Raw genomic sequence first — 23,317 nt, 5'->3', positions numbered from 1 at the left:
GCAAAAGACAACTAATTTTTGAACTGACAAGGAACAAGAAGAATGAGATCTAACATAATGAATCTCAGAGGAAAGGATAGATTTCTATCTTCCACTAATGTAGGCAATCGGTAATATGGCTCTTATATGCCTCTACATGCTACAGCTTATAAGTGACTCACAAAAGGCAGGTCATTTTTTCTCTCTTCTTTTTGTCCCCAGCTGCTCAGCCTGCTTTAGCTGACTACTGCTTTGAATGCAGTTCCCTCTCCTTTCCAAATTCTTTTCCACACTTACTGTCAAAAAAAATGAAAAAAATGCATAGTATCATCTTCCTCTCTTCAGTGATTCATATGCTCATACACATACACCTTGCTCAGATACCTGGCCTAGATCCCTCTCTGTTTTTTACATTACAGCCAAATGCCTCAATCAAATAAGCTTTAAGCTCCTGTGTGGCTCTGTGCCAAAGATATAAATAACTTTCCTCTATACAGCATCCAGCTTGCCTCCATTCCTACTTTTTTCTTGCTAATGCCTTGTTGCTACATTCCATTTTTTTTACACCAACCATATAGAACTGTGTTTGTAAATGCTCCCTGCTTATCTAAACCACAAGGTTTATAATTTAGACTTTATCTTTGCCTTCATTATGAAACTTAGCTAAAATTCACTAGCATGAAATACAATCCTATGGACGGCAATTCATAGTTTTCAAACAGGACAGAAGATTAAGCTGAAGCCAAACATAATGACAAGTCCTAAACTGTTGTTTCTCCACCATGCCATTTGCTTGTACTTTAGAAACTCTTGTTTCTACACAACTTTCCAGACCCATTTTAAATTTAAAGCTACTATTGAATCCTAATGTGGACTGTTCCCCTCTGGGGAACGCAGTAAGAGCTTTTCTACAACATACACGTACTTTGCACAGGTGACATGAGTGCAGGCACACCGGAGAAGTGAGAGATATACTTCCAATAGTCCTTTACAAAAATAAGGCAACCAAGAACACCTATATTTTGGTTTTCCTTTTCATCCATTACCTAGCACAGCTTGGCTTGGGACACACCACCAGCAAGGCACCACTTAAGAGAAGACTGATATAGGGAATTATGGTTCAAGAGCCTTCTGAGGCATCATGCCTACCTTTCATACATTCTTGTGTTGGTGCAATTCATACCCATCTCCAAGCACAAGGTCACAAAACGGTCTTTTACATTTGCACTATATAGGTTCCTTTCGCAAACTGAAGTTTTGTGAAGTCTGATGCTATATAAATAAGAGCTTATTCATCCAGGACATGATCTGTGACAAACAATCTGCCAGCAAGTGCTAAACAAGAATCTTCAAGGTTGCACATTTTCTTGAGAATTGTCAATTCTCCTCTACTGTAGATTTGTGTTAGTATAGGACTTGGAAATCATGCATATAAGGAGCCTGGAATGATGTAAAACATTTTGACAGATTGTTCTTGAAATCAAATCTTTTACCTGAAGGGCATGCTTTGCTTGGGTGGAAAATAATAGCTTATTTCCTTATGCAAAAAAAACCCTCAGTGGCACACCAAAGAGATATTCACATGGAAAAAAAAAAAGTAGTAAGTTGACCGCACCGTGCTATTAGAAGGTGGAAGGCAGACATTTGCATAGTGCTGTGATTAAAATGTATTTGCATCCCGTATGACAGGTGGTTCCCTTTTACTAGGATGTCGGCAGTACTCCGCTCATCTTGGCTTCTCCCGACATAAGAAAGGTAGTAAAGTCCACATTTACTTGAATTACTTAGACCAAGAGAACATTAACTTTTCTGCTGAGGTTATGTTATACAGAACACTATCCAACAAGGCTCGGTGTGGAATGGATTCAACAGAGGCCAGGTGCTGAAGGGCAATGACATATTGAACCTGATCCAGGGGAAACGCCAAAACTGCTGTTGGAGAGTGTGACCTTTTCTCACGTTGAGTACAAGGTGAGTACAAGGCAACCCTGTTAGGAACATATATGAATGCAAGGGATATGTTAGGCTAATACACCATCAGTTTGAACATGAGCAGATGTTTTATGCTGCCTGTTGAGATAAGTATCTAGCTCAGGTGTGGCTCAGTGGAACACAAAATGACTTGCTTAATTTCCCTAATCAGCCAATAGCTTTTCATAAAGGCAGATAACTTAGTGAAACCAATGCATAAGGATACATAAAAATAAAAGACAAATACCATTAAAAAGTCAAGAGGTAAGCCTTAAAGTTCAGAAGATTCAAATACTTAATAAATCAATGGTTCTTATTAGGTAACGTCAGCAAAGGATGAAATGTGCAACTGATAGATCCACATTCCCTTTCCTACAGTTCTAGCTCTCCTACAGCCTGTCAAAGGCACGAGTCTCTGAAATCCATAGCACAGTCAACAGTTTCAAGTCAGAAGCCTCATAGATTTTTTTTTTTAAATACACTGAAATTAGCTAAACAGATATGGGCCTGAGCTACTTTGCAAGTCCAGTCTGGGTTATTAGTGAACTGAAGCTGCAAGCATCAACAACATCAGCTGGATCCAGATTTCCAGAAAGTTTGGAAGTAATTCTATGTGTAATTTCCAGCCCATCTCTAGTACATCTTCATATTTCTCTTTGTTTGCTTAATACAGTATATTATGAATAATTAACACATCTGCACAAGCAGCTGATGGATTTTTTTTTGTAATACCGAGACAATTATTCTCCTTATGAAATTTCAGTAAAATATTAGGGTTCCTTTTCAGAAATTATTAAATTCCAAACAGAGGAGTTATACGACAAATTCTTAAACTTCTTTTACTAACAGCTAGTCATTGTGGGAAGAGGTGACTGTCTAACTTCGGTATAGTATAGTTGTGATATCTGTACCGGGATAATAAGAATAGGCCTACTACCTGGTGATGACTGTTATATCTTCTTTGCAAGAGTCACATGCTGCCAAAACGATAACTGAAATAGATTGTATTTCTGAGGACCCGGAATACAATCAGCTTACATACACTAAGCAGGCACTGGGCAGCACATTACACGATGGTGAAAGTCTCTCATTTGCTCTTTGAGCTTTTGTGAACTGTGATCAGGTTCCCATCTAAGTACCTGGCCAGCTGACATCTATTTCGTCAAACCATCAGCACAGAAATAGCATGTGGCTGCCAGTCAAGCAAGGTAAAGGCCCAAATGGGCCAGGGAGCTTAAGCTATCCTATTTACACCAGAGACATTCTTCCAAACACAGGCTGGGGCACGCCGCATGCTGGCAGATGATATGGAGAAGGTGGTACTTTGCTTCCCAAGGTTCCTGGGAGCTGCCTGTCGGTTGCCAGCTTCCAGTGATAAGTATCCCTTAAAATGCAATAGCAGTCTGATTGCGTCCAGCTAGTTACTTTGTGTGCTAGTCAGAAGACTCGTGGGTGTGAGCACCTAGTAAAGGCAGTAATACTGAGCCTGAAAGCATCTTCTCTGGATGCCTAAAGACTAAGCAAATCACGATGTCGAAAATGAGGCACTTACTTGCAAATAGAAGTTACATTACAGAGCATCCAGCAGTATCCCCAACTGGCAGTTCAGTATCAGTTTTAAGACCTGAGCCCTTGCATCTAAATTATTATCCTTCGTGTCTTGCTTTCCAATAGATTTCACAATTACGTTTACCATATCTTGCTCTATTCTCAAGGAAAAAAATATTTTTTCTACACCATAGAAGAGATTAAGAGCATAACACAATAAATGCATCTTTTTAATTATACGTTCAGACACTCTTTATAGGCTGTTTACTGTTCACACTGTTTACCATTACAAATATGCACTATCTTCATGCTGGATTTAGCAAGTTCATCTCCAAATTATGAAATCACAGTCATATTATTTAATAACAAATAACAAATAATAAAATAACAAATCAATATTACGTGAAAACTGGCCAAAAATACGTATGTTCAGCTTTGCAGAGCCTTCTATTTCTGTATTAAAATGCTAAATCAGTGATCATAAACCACAAAATAAAAAAACAAGATTTCAACAGTCATTGAACAGTAACTAACAAACTAAAAATGTCTCACTGTTAGAAAATTCAAGTTTTAACTATTTACAGCCACAATCTCTATAAATCAATATCGTTTACATTTTGTACTATGTTTATTCTCTTTTACCAGGCTCAAACCTGTGACTGAATCAGTCACAAATAATTTAATGTAAATTCAGATACTGGAGGTTTGCCCCCTGCCTGTAAGATGCTGAAGTTAGTCTTAATAACATAATGGATGAAAGGGTTTTGGTCTTGTCTGGCACTATGTTATAGTCCAAGGTAAATATTCTGTAGAAATGAGACAAAATAACTAATTAAGGGAAATGAGAAGCACTGTAGAGAATCAGATTGATAGTTCATATTTCTGTCATTCTAATATTACTTGCAGAAGCAGGTGGATTTGAAGGTAAGAAATTTGAAACGGGAGGAAAACAAGATCCAGATTTTGCTGCCATGAATCTTGTTTAGCATTAAAAAAGTAGGACTGGGTCATCATTTCTAGTTTTCTACTATCAAAGGCAATAATGTAAAACAATCTCTTTCATAAATATATCAAGCTCTGTCTTTGAAGAACAGAGGAGTAGAGAGGGCAAAAATCCTACTGGGAGACCGTTAACAATGACGCTTTCTGAAGCCTCCTGATTTCCAGCCTAAAATTACTCACTGTCTGTTTATAACCATTTGTTCTTTTACTAATATGTTCCTTAAGCTAAAATACATATAGATTTTCCCCTCCATTAAGGAAGAATAAGGGAAGCTGGGTAGACTGGCTGAGCAAAGGATGATGCAGCAGCACATGATTTGGAGGGAGGCAGGAAACCAGCCAGGAAGCCTGCTTGTTCAGGAAAGCAAGGAGCACAAAGAGAAAGAAAAAAGCTAAGGAGGAAAGAATAGAGAAAGAGCAGAGAGATCACATCAAGAGCAAAAGACAAAATGATATGAGAATTTTTCTGGGGCAGAATGGTGCTCCTAGAAGGGAACAACACAGAATGAGTGGAAGAAATCACATCAAAATTTTCAAATATCACATGATATCATTCTTTGTAGCAGTATCAATGTGAGCAGTCTTGCTTGAATAAACAACAGAGAATGGTACAAGGGCCTTAGACCTTCAAGATGTATAAGGTAATGGATAAGTTATATATATACTACATGCTACAACATGCTACTACATGATACAACATAAGAGCAAATAAATATGATGAAAAAATTGCTAGTTATGTGCACTGAATCTGTTCTCCTTCCTTCTTTTCCACTCTCAGTAAGCCAAACACAAGATGATTTCTCTGATAAGATGTTGTTCAGAGCATAAATGTTTTAAAAGATATTTGCATATAAATTGTATTTAATTAAAACTACTTTTGGTAAATTAAGATAGAAGGGTGAAATTCTACTTTTCTGTTTTATTTTTCTGGTGAAAAATAAGCTGCATTTCTGAAAGAAAAATTTAAAGGGGGTGTTATAAACAGCTTTTCAATTTGCATCGTACTCTTTGGTGATTCATGTGCTAATTGTATTGTTCCTGCTGTCACATTACCTTCAGCTTGAAGATCAGTCAGAAAAAGAAATTCTGCTCTACCTGTGACAGGCAGACAGTGGAACAAAAATGCCAGTGAAGTGAGTTGTTTTTTATGCCTATTTTAATCTTAGGAGATCTGTGGGATGGTCCTTGGGTTTTGAATGACCTGGACAGTTTTTATTTTCTCTCCCCCTTTATAGTGTTATATGACGATTTCGGTTCCTTGTTGTCAATTCTGCTTGCTATTCCTATTCAAGTAAATCCAAGGAGATCAGTGAGATCATTCTCCAAGAGATAAACAAACATTAAATTAAATAACATTACTCATGAGGGAGAGAAGCCGAATTAGGTTCATACTGTCTTGTCTTCATCTTTCATTATGCTTTTTTGTTTGACAGGAAAGTTCTTAAGTGTTCACTGAAGCACCCCAAAATTTGTTATATTTGATTAGTTTATTACAGTAACTAAAAGAAATTCTCTGTTGATTAATCCCATTAGCACACGACACCTCACAAAGTACTACATAATGCTACATTTAGGTTTCATTTATTTTTAATCCAGACTGAATATATTTGCACTCCAATTTCCCTCCTGTATGTGTGCATATGTATGTATAAATATATATTTTTTAATTGTGTTTGAGTATCATTCTGTGCAGTCTGGATACAAGCAAACTGACAACTACAAAAATGCTTCCTTCCTAAAGTTGTCAGTGCAAAAATCAATTGTAATTTTTATAAATATAACTGCAGTTACATGATATGATGCCATCACATTAGCTTTTGATAAATTTACAATTGTAATACCATTACTGGTACACACAGTGGCACAAACTAAGTGTTCTTGTGTAAGTGTCACAAGTCCAGCCCAGAGGAAGCAGCACAGCACGCTCGAGCAGGTGCTCCAGCAGGTGCTCCAGCAGAGCAGAGGCCTTTTCAACCCCGTTTTTTGTGCTCCAGCAGAGCTTTTCCACCCCGTTTTCAGCACACCCAGTTTTCCCACCCTTCGGTATCACGGCCAGTTAGTCAGTTAGTGCACTGTGATTCTTTTCCAACCCGGCGACGACCTCCTGTACTTTTGGTTAGGCCTGTCTGCCCTCAGGGACACAGCTGCGGCCTAGGCCGGAGGCAGAACACTGCTATGCTCCCTGAATTTGCATGTCTGAAACCAAAAAGACCAGCTTAGAAAAACCTTTCAGTACAGAGTGACTAACCTCCGCAAAAATTAATTTTTGAGTTGTTTTTTTTTTTTTTGAACAGGAACAAGGACTAATCAGAAAATAAGATTTCTGTTTCTGGTAAAAGTTCAGGGATTTGTTTTGATTCTGCACTGAAACAAAATGTTTCCGAATTTTCCAGTTCCCCTTTCTTACCACCAAATGAGAAAGAGGATGAACACAAATGATTCCAGAGCTGCCAGTATGTCAAGTGACTATTATGTTCACATAGAACGTAAATTAAGTTTCAGATTCCCCACTATCACAACCTATATGAGACAGATAACCACAGGATTAGAAAGTTGGTTTCCTCTCTAGCTATTTGTATAAAATATGACAGTTTCAACAAAAGCAGCATGAGATGGTCTGAACTGAATATGAATGAAGCCTTCCCACATTACAAGAAAAAAAAAAAATCCCCCCACTTAGCACGCAGTTCCCTTATCTGACACCCTTCTGCCTGTCACAGCTTGCGGGTGCCCGCTGCTGGCCTCCACACTACGCCTTGCTTCCGAACCACCTTGGACTTCTTCAGAGCACCGAGGCAGGAGCAAGGCTCCATTTAGTTCAGTGTCTTGTTTCTAACAGAAGCCTACAGCAAGTTACAAAGAGCAAAAGCTAAGAATTTTTTCAATTTTTTATACCACTAAGAAACTGAAAAAATGCCTGTTATCCTGCCACCGTTAGCATGGTAGCTGTTTAGATAATTCTAATCATTCCAAGAAAAAAAGTGTCAAATTAATGGTTAATTCATCTGAACTTGAGAAGAAATTCAGTATATGCTCCAGAACATTTATATCCCTCCTATGCCTTTTTTATAGTTTAACCAATTGCAAGCACTATTACTGCTGTCTCTTGGGTGAATGATCAAGTTGCCAATGTTAAATAACGTTCTACTTTATGAGTCTATATGTTTCTCTACACGCTTAAAAAAAATAAAAAAGAAAAGAAAAATGTGTCACACTTTGTGCTGACTTTCTGCTATTCAATAGGCAGGGTAATATGAACTATCCTGCTCCCTCAATGAATAGCCAAATAATAGAGTAGCTACCGCAGCCTGCACAGGCAAAAGATCGCAATGCTATTTTCAAGGATAGATGTTGTTTCCACAGGTCAAACATCGAGGAAACAATGGCTTCGTCTGAGTCTGTGGACACACTACTAGCTAATAAAGGTAAGGAGTACTTGAAAAATATTAAACAGAACACAACCACGTGTCAAACCAATTCCCAGACATTGCCGTCAGGTTTACACACTGGTGCCCAGCCAACTCGCCACGTGCTTTGAGCCACACCAGTGCTATGGCTGGAGGCATCTGAGCTTGACTCAAATTCAGACTCATTCCTTGAAAGGAGATGAAGGTGCTGTCTGGCCTGGCTAACCTCAGCTCTACAAGCAGCACGCTACCGCAGTAAGAACTCATTTTCATTGTGCTTCTTAGTCCAGGGGTCAGCCTCAAATCCTCAGCGACCAACATGCCCTAGATCTCCTTTTGAACTAGCAGCATTAGAGACACCAAACCACACTGGTAAGGTACTCGGAATATTCCTCAGTTAATTCTGAAAGAAATCCAATCAACACCCTACCACTGCTCGTTTATTCTGTTATTTGTTTCCCACCCAACAGCCTCTTTGGGCTAACTCCTGGATGACAGACAATATCAGAAACATAAGTGACACTACATACCCTGCATGTATATGTATATACATACACACACACACATATATAAACTGCATTGGTCTTTTGGCTTTCATCTACCCATCATCTCATGCATTTTTTCTCCAGATGGCTTGGAGGCTTTTAGGAAGTTTTTGAAGTCAGAGTTCAGTGAGGAGAACGTAGAGTTCTGGCTGGCTTGTGAGGACTTCAAAAAAACCAAGTCCTCCACCAAGATCACCTTAAAAGCCCAAAGGATTTATTCTGACTTTATAGAAGCTGATGCTCCAAAGGAGGTAAATACTTTTTTTGCTTGTACTTTGGGTACTCACTGAAGATGGGAATAAAATGGAAAGGTCAGGTCCAAAATTCCTGGAATGACAGAAAACACAGTTTAACATGGTTTCTCTTCCATTTTTATGACAATTATTTACCAGGTGGAAAACACTGTGAAATTCTGAAGCAAACAAAGACCTCTTATGGTTAAATGCAATATGTCAAATACATTCTTCACATGGGGCATGTGTTTATCTCGCCTTCAGAAACTTGTCTTATGATTTAAGGAAATATATGTTCAATACAATTTGTTTTCCCTAACTGTTTTCATGCAATAAGCATCATTTCCTCCATATTCTAGGTACAAGCATATTGGGATGTTAATGACTGTATTTGTTCATTTTCTTTTGTACAGGTATTTTTGCCATGATGAATATTAAAATGTAAATTTGCAAAAATTTCTATCACAGCATTCCATTTTATCATTATTTAAAAAAACAAAACTCATTGTGGAGGAACAAATTGTTAATTAATTGTTGCTTAGATGTGTGATTCCTGACAAGCTTTAATGCTGATGTTTTTTGCTTTTGACAGTGACCATGCTTTGAACGTCTCCACATCTTATGCACGATCAAAATCCATTTAATTACTTTTTAAGAGCAAAAAATCCTTACAAAATGAGTAAGGCCCAAACCTAAAATGATATGGAATATCTTCATCTCTAATTTACTTATTAGTAAACTGTACTTCATAGGATTTTGTCTGGCAAGATGAGATAATCAAAAGCAAGTTTTCCTATTCTTTTTTTCAGTGATGCCAACTTTTAAAGAACCAAATAAAATGCAAAATTCAGCATGCTAGAAAAGAAGAGAAGACCTCCCTACTAATTTGCATCAGCCAGGATATCTGGGAGGAAGTTCAACTGCTGACTGTGTCCTGTACACAGACCTCAGCTTTCCAGTCAAACTGAAATTGATTTTTTCCTTTCTTCCTACAGATAAATATTGACTTCCATACCAGAAACCACATCTCTCAGAACATCTCCGAGCCCACCCTCAGTTGCTTTGATGATGCTCAAAGGTTAATTTATAGTCTCATGGCAAAGGACTCTTTTCCCAGGTTTCTAAGGTCAAACGAGTATAAGGAACTAGTAAAGAAGCAACAGAATAGAAATCAAAAGAGGTGGCTCCCATTTTTGTGAAAATGGAAATGCCAAAGACTTGAGTGTTTATGAATTTATAAATGTCTCCTGTTGCAAATCAGTACAGCTAATATTTTATTAAAGTGATTGTACAAACCAGAACTAGTGTGTTTTTAAGTGCAATAAATACATGATTTTTTCTGCTAAAGTTGGTGGAGAAGTATCCTAGAAACAGAATGGAAACATGCTAAGACATTTGAGTTAACTTTTCAGTAAAAAAAAAAAAAAAAAAAAGTTTGCTATTAAATTTTCCAATACTTTCTTTATTAGTCAAAGTGTTTTCACATTTTGTAAACAGAATGTTCTGGTTTCCTGGTTTGCCATTGGTTTTTCTTTAGAAGTATGGCCTCAAAAAATAAATTCCTTTCAAGGAACTTACATACTTTTATTCACCTCCTTATTTGTAATTGGTAAAAAAAAAAAAAAAAAAAAAAAAAGAAGTTGAAAACCTCTTATCATACTGTGAATGATAATAAATTAAGGACAATATATAATAAACAGACGCTTTCTGTTCCTGGCATTTAGAACAGTGAATGTTTCATAGTACAGCTCTCTTTAATATGACTCTCTTCCATTTTCTTTGCATTTATTTCATTTAAATTTTTCATTGAAATGTCTCATTTATTAATTGCATAGGCATTTTGGAAAAGAAGTGCAAACCTTTGTACATTTTCTATTAAAAATTCATTTTATTTGCTTTTCCAAATGTATTAATTGTACTGTCTACTTGCACTCATGACAAAGTAATGCCAGCAATGATCACTTTTTTTTAATGAAATAAAGGTAAGCAGAAAAGTAGGCCAACAGTTTTAGACAAGTAACCACATAAATCAGAATTTAGTGCATGGTGTCACAAGATATAAAAAGATTCTAGTACAATCTTTGCATGTCTACAAGCATGCACACTGATCTCATTCATTGCTACTAGAGGATTTATTGCATGTTTTTAGATGAAAAAAGGAGCTATGGCATGCTCTTGAAGAAAAAAAAACATTCTAAACCGTATGGGACAGGAAGAATATTCACAATAGAAAATAGTTCTAAACATAAGAGACAAAAATAAGATTTAAAAAAAAACCAACCAACCAACAACAACAAAAAAACACCCACCAACTTTTATTTGATATGAATTTGATTCTTTTACTTTGAGCTGCTCTAAATCTCCAGGAATCCCTCCCTGTTTTGGAACCCTGTTCCTCCTGCCTTCTACATGCCATTGCATCCTATACACAAAAGATCCTCTCTGTTTTATCAAACTAAATTAAAGAACAAGTTTGTTTAGATAATAAAAGACATTAAGCAGTCTGAAAGCCCTAATATGCTGCTCTCAGTTATGTACTTAGGTACCACAGCTTACGTAGGTGAATTTGATGTAAAATAGCTACTCTCTGATACCCACAGCCTAGGCTATTACCTACATTTTCTTCTTGCTTTCTGCATTTCTTTTTGTTTCTTTATTCCCCAGCATTAGTGGTTAACAGAGAAATGAACACGAGCACTGAGGTTGAGCTACAAGGAGGATGTGGTTTTGTTCTGCAGTCCCACAGCTACCATTCATTTTGCAATGATACTTCAGTGGAAAATTGCAGCTTCCGCCTGCAGCACAGCCTCGGCATCGTTTCTGCACTGGGGAATTTCTGCTGATTAAAGTCACAGTGAAGACAGAGATCAGGATTGCTGAAATTATATGATTTACTCAAAAATGTAGCAAGTCATTTTTCCCTCTTACAAATCCAAACCTCATTTTCAGAAGAGAAAATGCCCACATGTAGGAAGAGGCAGGATCAAGTCACTTTTCTTAATAGGTCAAGTAGAAAACCAAAAAATTCTGCTGCATCTAAGCAACCTAAGGACAAAGTACCTCGAAAATAGATGTGTGATCATGAAATCTCACACGTCAGTACTCCTTTAAAAATTCCCCACTTCTGACTTCATCACGAAGAGAACTAGAAAGTGCAGACAAGGTGGCTGCTAGGGATCTTTAATTCCTGACTGTTTGAAAACACAGGATAAGGAGAAGTTAAATATAAAACAGTCTAACTTGATAAAAACAATGCATGCTATTTTTCTGATAACTCTATAAAACAATAGTAGGAAGCCCTCAGTGTCAATACATCCTACGTCCACTGCAGATGGAGATCCGACTAATTCTCTTATTACCAGCATAATTGTCATCAAAAGAGGAAACTGTTCTTAACATCAGCATTTGACATTCATTTTAATAATTACTTAATAAAGTACCATGGATGGTTTTAACACTATTTCAATTAATTTAGAAAATTTAAGCAGAAATGTACAGTAATTGCACTTTTAAGGGTTATCACAGACTGAAGTGTAATATAAAAATACTAATTTTTCATAGCACCTGATAAAAATTATTAGTGTTAATTAATTAACAAAGTTAATTAAAAATTTGCTGAACAGACCTTTCAACCCTTTTATAAATTAACCTATTTCTGGTGCTTAAATATGAGATGAAACTTCGCAAAGTTTAAATACACGATCAATTTAAATTTGGATATATCCAGTGATAATTGGATATGTGTGTACAGTTAATTTTTCAAACCATCAGAGCACTATCTCACTACATAACAGGCAACCAAACAAAAGATTCTACAGCATGTTGAAGTGTTTTGGAGTTGAGCAATCAAATTTCTGAAAATTTATACAGTACATGATATGCATTATCAAAGATACATTTCAGAAAGCATCTGAAAACACCCAGATGAGAAAGCTGGGAGCCGATAGTCTTTATTTCTGTTTATCCTCTAGATCTAAAACTGATGCTTCAAACTTTCACGTGAAAAAAACTCAAAACCAAGCGTCCAAACTGTGGTAGTTTGGCACAGGAAAAGGCCAAGAACTGAAGTACGACAGAAGACTGAATTTTGCCCAAATCCCAGAGCTTTACCAAGAATTTCCAACATGAGCTCAGCCCGTTTGTATAAACTGTTGAGCAACAAATGTGAAATGGAGAGGTTACCTCCCTCTTCCATTGAAATGTAGTACAGATGTGTCCATTAGCATTTAGGGAGCACATAAACACTACAGGAAAGCCGGATCTGTGGTTGGGCTTCAGAGTGATCCCTGAGACCAAAGCCACTTAGCATCAGTCAGAGAAACATCTGCATTGCCAAAGCCACTAAAGTTTGAAAATCCCAGATATAAATTTCGTGGAGAGGGGTCACAACTAATCTTGTATGTTTGTAAGTTACCTATTCCTGTGGAACATCAAGTGCTAACATTTTACCAGAATTACTTATAACAGTTTTGGGTTGTAAGGGAAGAGAAGAAAAGACTGTAGTGTTAACAATATTCAGCATTATGCTTTCAACAATTATCTTACAGAATTTATGGCAGATTTTTTTAAGCTAGTCCGCAACAAAAGGATGAAGAAAATACTGTTGTACGTAAATAGAAAACACTCACAGAAAGTTCTATTAGGAAGAATGTTTGCACTACAACCCTCCCACTTGCTTTCACTAAGAAATAAGAAGTGATTATTTATTCCGTTTTTCTCTATTTACAAGTCCCAGCCAGGCAAAAATCTCAATTTTGAGAACTATTTTTTTTAGAGGACTCAACCTCTTTCAGAACTAAAAAAATCCTACCAAATATAAATGATAGAAATAAAATGGGGTTTACTTCTTAATAACACCACATTTCTTAAAACAAAACCAAACCTCGGATCCTGCATGCAGTGACAATCCTAAACCTCCCACAGCATCTAGACTCACAGACTGCCAGATCCATCATGCACACATCATGACAGGACTGTCCCAGAATTACAATTAAAGGCATAAAAATATTATAAATAAATAATAATAAGCAAGTAACAAACAAGTTATATATATATATATATATATATATATATATATATATATATATATAATAAAGGCATAATTATGTCCTCAACACAGGACTGATTCCAGGCTTGCCCTGAAGCCCGGGATCCCGAGTTACAAGCGGCCTGGTATATTTCCAACGGCAGACTGGACTTTGCAAGACTCCTACCTATGCTTTGTCAAAGGTTTGTCAAATTGTGCACACCTCTGTTAATGTTGGATCTGAAAACTTGGCATTCTGCTTTTATCAGAAAATTTCCTGCTAAAACTATAATACATAAATGTACTTGAACACACACACTGAGTCCCAGGCTTTGCACAAGACCCTCCTAGACTCATTTCAGTCTTGATCCAAACAAAAAGTTTGAACAAAAAGTTCAAAATACTGAATCCCTCCAGCAGTGTCTGCTGCTAAATAAGATGATTATCGTGCTAAGATGATTAGAGAAGAGTTTAGCACCATTAATGTGTATTAAATAACAGTTTTGCATGTGTACCCAAATGTGTAAGTCTAATATCCATCTCTGGTTACACAGTTGTCACCTTATTTAAGTAGATATTCAGTCAACAAATTTCCATGCAGTGCTTTCCTAAGGTATTTTTTAGTGATGTCCAAACTCTGGAGATTCATGAAATCATTATAACATCCTTACTCCTGGAACTTTGAAGCACATTGTGGGCCTGAAGCACCGAGTGTATTTTCTACCTTTTTTCAAGCCATGAAAAGAGGAAATGCCATGTTTGTTAACATTGGTTAAAGATCTCAGGTAGCTCAAGAAGTCCCTGTTTTATTACTTGAATAACAAAAACAAGATCCTTGTGCATATTCTCCTTCAAATACTCTGTGATGTGCAGTCTCTACAGTGCTTAGGAATTATTATTGTTCAATACTGTAATTTTGAACTAACTCATTTAGTGACAAAGTATTTTGAAGGACTGATATGTGGCACTAAAAACATCACTAAAAGTTCTACTTTATATATTCTTAAGCTGTTCATTTTGAGACAAAATGCCTCCTAGAAAACTTTCCCATTTTCCCCAGTTTTTCAACTTCTATAATATTACGGTCTGTAAATTAGATTCAATTTATTCTTAGACATTTCAGAGGAGGCTCTGGATGTTCCGAGCTTTAGTGAAACAAATGAGACAGCACTAGAGCAAATGATTACCTTCATTTATTATTTTGTTGCTATGGTTTCTGGCTGCCATGATATCTTTTCTCTGCCCTAAATGAGACATTGCCTTGTATTGTTTTCTGCATTGCATTTATCTTTGCATATAAAATGAGTACAGCTGGACTTGTCTCCCCATCTATATCTGTTTGCATTTAGGTTTGCATATAAGGTTATATTTGTTCTATGAATAGCTTCCCCACTATGCATAACAGTGCTGGAAAGGCAAACAAAAGCATGTACTCAATAAAAGTCTAGGGAAAACATTTATTTATTTTTTTCTAATGCAGTGGTTATAACGTGAAGACTCAGAAACCAGGAAGGAAAGAAAAAACTTCTTAAAATTATGTTTCCTGAAGAATTTTGCATGCATTGTGTTGTTTTCTAAACATGGTGTTTTGGTAGAGAGAAGAGGGGAGGAAGAGAAGAAATCATGGAATTCAAGATTGAGTATTTTTGAAGAAATACCTCTTATTTTTATCTGTGTTGGTAGCAACATTCCCCTGCTTGCACAGCTGGGGAACATAGAAAGGCAGGATAGGGAGAGATTGCCCAACTCAGACTCCCAGACTTGCCAATCATCCATAGGCTGAAGCTTCTTTTGGTGAGCTACCCTGTACTCACCTTTCATATTTTCACTAAATTCCACTAGAGAAAAAAAAAAAAAGCCTTACGTAAAATGCATTACCTTTTTCTCCTCCTGAAATACAGAAGAATTGTACTATGTTAACTACAGGCTACAGTCTCTAAATGACCAGCACACACAAACAATATTATTTAATAATATTTCTGATTTGGATATAGATATTTCTGCTACTAACCTAAGCAAGTAGCCAACATACATGGCACAAAAGGCATTTGATTCTAAACAGATAAAAGATAAAGAACCTAAAGAAGCATAAATATATCACAATAGAAAATTATAATTTCAAGAAATTCAGATTATTACCAGGGTTAGCTCCTCTGAAAGGCGGAACTAGTTTGTTATTTAAAACATTCCATTCAGTAGAGGAGATGCATAGGCGAATGCAGGCTGAATTCACTGACAACAGAAGACTTCAGAAATATTCTTGACACTGTAAAACAATGCTGCATAAACTAGGAGGTATCAGAAAAAAATGCTATTGACTAAGACCAATTCTTGTGTTTTCTCTAAGTTTTGCACTCCACCTACCTGCCTAGGCTCATCACTGTGAAAAGACATCCTCAAGTTCATTCTAAACTTGTACAGCATTATCGCTTCTCTTGAAGCACTATCAGCAAAATTACATACAAAATACATATATACAATCAAAGTGCGTTATTTTAGATTTGAATTTAATTTCCAGAACAAATGGACTGGATTTTGATCTACATGCAATCATTTTGCCTGCTAGAATGAGATAAAATGGCAGTTCTGAAAGGCCCTTGTATTTATTGATTTTCTTACTAGAGGTTCATCTTTTAGAGGAATAAAATGAAAAACGCAGCTTGTCAAATGGCATAAAATATTTTTTTTGTGACATATTTATCTTTTCATGTCAAATGATAAGTGCAACATATGCTAGGCTAGACACTAATTCTGACACTTTTCACAGTCTCAAGTGGTTTTCACTGATGATAGTGAATCAATATCAGAAGTTTTATATACTAAGACAGGAATTACTAGAATAACCTGCACTTCTGTCATACCTCCTACTTTGATATTTATGTCGTTTTTCAGTTAGTCTTACGTTACACTTTATGTTGATCTCTCTACACTTACAATGTACATACTACAGTGATGCTGAATTCTGTAGCCAGGAATACATTCGTTTTCTTAATGAAATTACCTTTTTGCCTAAATTATAAACAGTTTTTCTATTTTTTTTTTTTTTTAAATAATAAACTTCCTGGTTGTGGTTCTTCTTATGGTAACTCCCCAAGTTTTTTCTAAAATTTTCAAAAAATATTTTTAGAAGGACTAACACATTACTTAGCTATGCACGACCAGGTAATAAGTCTCTACTCTGAACTGAAATTAGAACCGGAGGAATGGCAAAGGGGGACACAAAAGGAGGATTTCAGTAACAGATTGCAGTTTTTAAAAAGTGCTTGTCTGCTCTTCTAAAAAAAATCTCCACAGGTTTTGTGAATTAATAAAAAAGAATGCCCACCACCATTAAGGACTTCACCCCCTAAAAATGCAGTTTTGGGTCAACTGGATCTATGGATTTAATAATTACAAAAATAAAAAACATTCACTTCTTTCTTAACAAGGTTGATTTGCTTGGTTTCCTTTCAGAACAGAGTGAAATTAGAGTTATTTCATACTTTATTGTCCTCTACAAAAAGATTTTGATGCATTGGTACTAGAAGTCCATAAGGCAATTCCTTTGACTTACTGCTTACCAAAGTGCTTATTAATGCATTGTACACAAAATGATGATGTATGTTTCTTTTAAAATTATCTAACAATTTTTGTAATAAATTTCATTATTATTTTGGTGTTACTATTTATTTTTGTAATAACTATGCATTAAAATTATCCCAGGAGTTGATTCTTTTTAGCAATCCATGTGAAAAAAGAATTGACAGAAGGAAACACAACCCATCAGAGACCTTCTTTAGGTTCTTTGATTATACAAAAGCATGGAAAATTCATATGCAAATGAAACCTGCAGGTTTTACAAAGGTAGGTAGTACAAAGCAGTTGTACAAAACTGCACGCAGCAGAATAAAGACAGGAAAAAAGGTAATGAGGCAGTTTCATAAATGTGAACTAATATACTGAAGGAAAAACACGTTAAAATGCAGCCCACTAGGCAGGTGTTACCTAGCAATATTGTTGAAGGACATTGCGCACCTTGGCAAAAAAGCTTGCTTATTCAAATGTGTATTTTAATTGTTACCGAAAAAAGCTTCTCAAGATCTGAACTAAAGACCATGTTTATACAATGCTCTTTTAGGATTTGGCTACCATGTGGAGTGTAGAAATTTAACTCCAGGGACATCACTTTTCATTAAGGACAACCTGCTGCTGAATTTTGCTTCAAGGACTGGAAGCAATACACATGGAGCTGAGCATGCAGGCCCAACTGCAGCCCTACAATTCCATGCACATCTTGAATGTTACAGCCTGGAGATGTATTCAGGGCTCTTCCCCCCTCATGATACTATTGGCACGCAGAGTTCAGAGAACTCATCTTCTCTTCAAAAGTTTCAAAATTCAGTATTTTGAAATCAGTTGCACCCCATTTATCAGAAAATTACTAGAGAATAGCAGGGAGTTTGGTTACTAGGAAATTAGGGCAAAACACATTTGATTTATTAACAGACATTAAAGAGATGAGCATAAATACAGTGTCTTTGTCAAGGAGGTACATGAACCATATGGGTTAAAGGAGCATGAAGACAGAAGGCACAGAGTGTGACTCAAGAAACCAGAGTAATGAGACTACAAGTATAAAATACAGATGGATTAGCAATGTTTCCCTATTTTCCCTGAGAGAAGGGACAGAATTCCTATCACATGGGATACTCACTGGAATAAGTAACGGACCAGAGAACACATCCTCACCACTAAATAATTCTTTTCTGTCTGTAATTCACTTCAGTCTGACACTGATACCACCACTACAGCTGGCACAGAACATGGAGTTAGAGCTCAATTCCCATACTGCAAAACTGTCCAGGTTTCCTATCCCATTGACTCCTAAGTGTCCTGCCATTTTCAGATAAATCCCTTTAAATAATTCAGGCACAACTGTCCTTGACAAAGAGCTGAAAAATGTTACAGCAGCTAGCACACAAGAGAAAGAAGGTGAAAAATCTAGATGAACGTGAAGATTATTTTGCTTATTCAGACCATACATTAGGAACCTATTTAATCTGCTTCACTTCCAGCACCTAGATAGCGCTACCTTGAGTAGTGATGGCAGAACACATTGCAAATGTTGGCGTTTTGTTCAATCAGTGTCATGGACAGACAGACCCAATTGCTCATGCATGAATAGGAGCAAATGGACATACTGTGAAAAGTACTTCTGCAGCATTAAGGGGTTTTATCTTGAAACAAGGGCATGTCTTGTGTATCCACATCTATTTTACATTACACTGATATTAAGAAAAATTTTGTTTTGATATGGTAATTTCAACATCTTACAAAATACTGTGGTACCACCTTGTGGCAGCTTTTTAGATAGCACTAAGACTATGTATATTTCAAAAAATTATATAACTAACATTTGTACTGATTAGTCTTGAGCTATGTTCAGAACCATCTGCATACCAAGAGCAAGTAATATACTTGATGGATTTATGTTTCTCTGTGTTAGAGAATATTTGAGACAAATTTCAAGTGTGTTTCCATGAAAGCTGAACATCAGTGTTCCAACTCTGCTCAGAAATTACATATGTAAGAACTTACTTGTTGAATCTTCTCGGTCTGGCATTGCTCGTGTACACAAATATTATCACACCTGGGAAGGAAAAAGACACTGAAACAAGGGTAGCTCCTGCCTCTGTTACGGCCATCAGATCAGTGACAGTGTTTCAGACTCCGAGCTCCGGAAATGACAACAAATCTCTTCTGAGGCCAGGGCTGGGAGAAGCCACGGGTACATCTGTCAGGTAGGACTGGCTATGGCTCCTGTAACCTCATCCCATTCCATGCAAGCTTGAGACACTGCTGAGCACAGATGAGCATCAGCGATATGAGAGCGCTAACAGACCTGGAGGAGCCCACGGTGTCCCTGTTGCCTCGCACGTGCAAAGAGGAAGAAGCCAGTAAGATGTACAGAGAGGTGACAGCAGCTTCTGCTCTTATCATGCTAAGATTAGAGGAAGGCGTGGAAAAGTCCAGAAAGCAAACAGGCATGTAAATGAACTACCACTGTAAAGATGAGCTTTTGGAAAGAAAAACACAGAGATCCAGACACTGCTGAGTTGACAAAAGATGTCGGACTAAGAAAGCATTTGGTTTAGGTGACCTGGCTGGGCCAGTCCTTAGCTAACAAGCCCCTTGTACTCTTCTGGTTTTTGACCTTATTAGAGTCACTAGAATTTAAACAACAATACTGTGTCAAGCATCTTTTAGTCTACTTCTCTGATAGCCATCTTCATCCTTCTTTTTCAGCATCACCACAGGAGATGAAGTTTCTGCTCTCAGTAAGACATAACATTTATTTAGACTTTGTGCTTTGGTTTAGGTCCATCTTTGGGTATTGAAACTTAGGTGTAATTTTCTCTTACAGTTTTGACTACCAAAAACACAGAGCAGAGCAGGAAGGAGAACTTCTTTTGTTTGAAAATGGTAGTTAACAGGTTGCTTGTTGTGTGTGCTGGGAAGCTCTGGATGTCTTCAAATTAATGCTTCGACTTTGAAGCAGCTTCCACATTCCATCTCCAACTCATGCTTGCTCCTGTTTTGTTTGCTATCTGCAAGCATCAATTCTGTTGTAAAAAAGATTAGAAACTGGCAGAGAAACTATGCGTGAATAAGCCATTTTAAAGCAAGGACTTTTAGCTCTGCAAGGTCTGGTTCTCTGCCAGCAGCCTGCTTTCTTCTCTCCAGCTGAATCACAAAGGGAGAAGCACTGGGATTATATAATAAATTTACTAAGTTTGGTAATGAAATAGGAAAAAAATGCCAATAGAGCAGGTGTTTGGGTCAAGCTGAAGAGAAGGCAGAAAGCTAAAACATAAAGCAATATGAAACTTTAACAAATGCTCTTGCACTATCTGAAGAACACTATCTTCCTTTCACATTTTTTTAATCTCTCCACTGTGAAAGCCTGCATTACCTCTCTATCTCAGACTCAAATTTAAAAAAAAAATAAATTAGAAAGAGGATCCATTAGGTGATTAGCAAAGTAAAACCAATTTGTTCTGCAGATGGATACAGATTCCTGATAGAATAATCAGATGTTTACTCTTTACTATCTTCTTCGTTTTTAAAAGCCAGCCTTCAAAAGCCCACACCGCTTTGTTAGGAGCAAATGTCAGGGCCTGTTACTGGAGTAAAACATTTTCCACTAAGTAGGCACTTATGTACCTGAGACATTTGTTTTCCAAACTTTCTCATGCATACTCTATAAGGCAATGTTGACAGTAACCTGCCAAATAATCTTTGCAAATATCCATCATTATAGTAACTATAAGCCCGTACCTTGATGTTATATTAAATAAGTTGTAACTCATGACAAGAGGAGAAGCAGAAAGAGGAGATATGTTGGGCTAATTTAAGGAAGGTTTCTTAAGCAGTTTGTTTAACCTTAACATACTAAAGTCCTGTTTACCATTTTATGCTGTATATTTGTGATATACTACGTCACGTCATCTGCTCTAGAAGGAAGGCCAGTTCAGAACATGCTTAAACACATGCTTACCTCACAGCTGGTGAGCAGTGCAGGGGAAGAGAGGGAACATCAGAAAAAAAAACACACATGGACACGAGTTCCTGAGGAGAACAGCAGTGTACTTAAGTGTAACAGGAATTTACATTTGTTCTGACACCATCTTAGAAATCAGTTAAGGCCTATGTAAGAAGATAAGTGAAAACCCCTCCAGTCACGGGTAAGGATACTGTCACAAAGTTGTGTGTATTAACCTGAAAAAACAAAACTGAAATTGAAAACTGTTCAGGCTCATTGAGAGTCTTCCGAAGCCACAGAAAGACGACAGAGAGAGAAGGCTGGAGGAGGCATTCAGACGCGTTATTTTTGCCCAGCACCAGGCTAAATGCAGCTACCCGTCCTGCCAATGGCAGCTGCCGCGCACCCAGCCTGATGACAAGAGAAACACGTGTGCTGGGCGCGCACAGCTGCGCAGCACCCCGAGGGCTGCCCTCCTGGCCTAGCGCTGCACCTCCGGCCTCCTCCTGCACCTGGCACAGCGAAGGGCTTTGTTTGTAGCTTATCTGTACCTCAGTCCTTGGCCTTGTAGGCGGGATCCTCTCACGTTCGGATCGTGCAGCTGACAGACAAATGAATAGCCCGTGATTCTGTTCTTGTATGTAATGGTTTTAAACCTGGCTGGGATTTTTCAATGAAAGCTTTTTGACTGGAAAAGTCTGAGTGACTGAAACCCTGAATTTTCTAAGGAAAAACGGACATTTCAAAAGGGTTGTCAGGAAATTTTCTCAGGACAAAGTTAAAAAGGAAAAAGAAGAAAAATCTGTTTTGTTCACCACCAACACATTTACTCTCTATCTCCAAAACAGCCCCTGATTTACAAGCTAAGCTGGGACACAGAGAGGTACATGTGGGGCCCAGGACACATGCCTCAAGCCTCCCTCATTCCAGATACTGTTCATCTTGTGACTGAGGAGTGTCTGTCTGTCTGGTGTGGGTTCTTCTGCGACAGCAGTAGTTTCAGTTCTTCCATAATGAGGAGCAGAAGCAAACACTGCAACTACTGTATTCTGCCTGAAGAAGAACACTTGCTTTCAGACCAACTTAGTCCTGACACAGTTGCTACCGACTCCTTTTTTATTAACCCAGACCCTTTGACCCCGCTTGACATTCACCTCTTGCCTTTTTATCTTGATTTGGGGTATTTTGGTTTTTGAGGTCCTGGTGATGTCACCACCCCGCCTGTTTCTCAGCCTACAGAAGTCTAAATGCTACTCTGCGTGGAGGTGAATTTATGGCCTTGCATGCTTTTTTGGTTTGTCTGACTTGTGGGAGGAGGTGGGAGATAGCACTCTGGCCCACATTCGAGTCTCTCCATCTATATATAAATGCATGTGTGTGATGTTTCCACAACTGCAGGTTTTGAGGGCCATCTCAGAACAGCAGAAAGAAGGTGGTGACTCAGAGGGAAACTGTCTGCCAACATGCCCACCCATAAACGCACGCCCGAGTCAGTCAGCTGCGTTCTCATCTGTGCCACTCCTGAATCGCCCATCCTAACCCAGCCTGGTACATAATCCCCTCCCCTGCTCAAAGAAGTCTCCTCCTTAGACTCAGAAGTGAAAATGTAGCTTTGGCATTTGCAACTGCCTCTGTTTAACAAGTTGTGGTGAGAACACTGGAACCAGTGAATCCAGTTCTCAACAGTGGAAATTGGTGACATAAAGTCTGGCCCTACTGTCACCTTCCACCTAACCCCTAGGCGATGCTTCCGTTTCTTACGCCCACAACCCTTATGTTTCACGCCTTCTCCCTCCCACTGCCTGTAGACCTCTGACAAGGCAAGAAAAAGCAGACAGCATGTGGTTTAGAGACATCACGCGCTCTTTGTCAGCAGCGTATGAAACCCAGTCTCTCCCACTGAGCCACCAGTTTCATCAAGCCGAAAGGACCAGACCCATACCCCTTTGCCAAGGCCAGTTACAGTCAGCTGAAACCCAAAAGGGTTACTGTGCAAGGTGGCCAGGTAGACAGAAGAGAGCATGACTAGGCTTCATTTCCTTAAGAAAGTAGTCTGATTATTCATTAGCCTCGCTCATTTTGAG

At 37.8% G+C, this 23,317-nt stretch overlaps 2 protein-coding genes across 4 annotated transcripts in view; one reads left to right on the top strand and one right to left on the bottom strand.

The window, feature by feature from the left end:
- The first annotated feature begins 615 nt into the window (after window positions 1-615).
- RGS21 (regulator of G protein signaling 21) lies at window positions 616-10,272 on the top strand. Of its 2 annotated transcripts, none has more exons than XM_083845665.1 (5): window positions 616-1,950; window positions 5,560-5,633; window positions 7,864-7,925; window positions 8,537-8,703; window positions 9,681-10,272. In XM_083845665.1, exons 2-5 carry the CDS (start codon window positions 5,623-5,625, stop codon window positions 9,882-9,884), a joined length of 444 nt encoding a protein of 147 aa, XP_083701791.1. In that variant the 5' UTR covers window positions 616-1,950; window positions 5,560-5,622; the 3' UTR covers window positions 9,885-10,272. The 2 variants fall into 2 exon arrangements, with proteins under 2 accessions (XP_083701791.1, XP_083701790.1); XM_083845664.1 differs by lacking the exon at window positions 616-1,950 and adding an exon at window positions 4,211-5,141.
- A 117-nt stretch (window positions 10,273-10,389) lies between these two features.
- Window positions 10,390-23,317, bottom strand: part of LOC310903068 (uncharacterized protein) — a 74,724-nt gene continuing 61,796 nt past the window's right edge. The window contains exons 6-7 of one of the 2 annotated variants that reach the window (XR_014587252.1): window positions 11,746-11,876; window positions 10,390-11,521 (exon numbers count right to left, since the gene is read on the bottom strand). The gene's annotated coding sequence lies outside the window, so the exon portion shown is untranslated. Of the gene's footprint in view, window positions 11,877-23,317 lie in introns of both variants that reach the window. The other variant, XM_083845666.1, reaches the window with a different exon arrangement.

Source organism: Anser anser (genome assembly GCF_964211835.1).
Source record: "Anser anser genome assembly, chromosome: 8".
Classification (NCBI taxonomy): domain Eukaryota; kingdom Metazoa; phylum Chordata; class Aves; order Anseriformes; family Anatidae; genus Anser; species Anser anser.
The sequence above is the reverse complement of the archived record's forward strand: the minus strand, read 5'-3'. Positions and strand labels throughout refer to the sequence as shown.

What these genes read in the sequence shown, in the direction of transcription:
- RGS21 (XM_083845665.1), top strand. An exon ending in CACACTACTAGCTAATAAAG is followed by an intron (nt 7,926 to 8,536) that starts GTAAGGAGTACT and finishes TTTTTTCTCCAG; the next exon opens with ATGGCTTGGAGGCTTTTAGG. An exon ending in AAGCTGATGCTCCAAAGGAG is followed by an intron (nt 8,704 to 9,680) that starts GTAAATACTTTT and finishes TTCTTCCTACAG; the next exon opens with ATAAATATTGACTTCCATAC.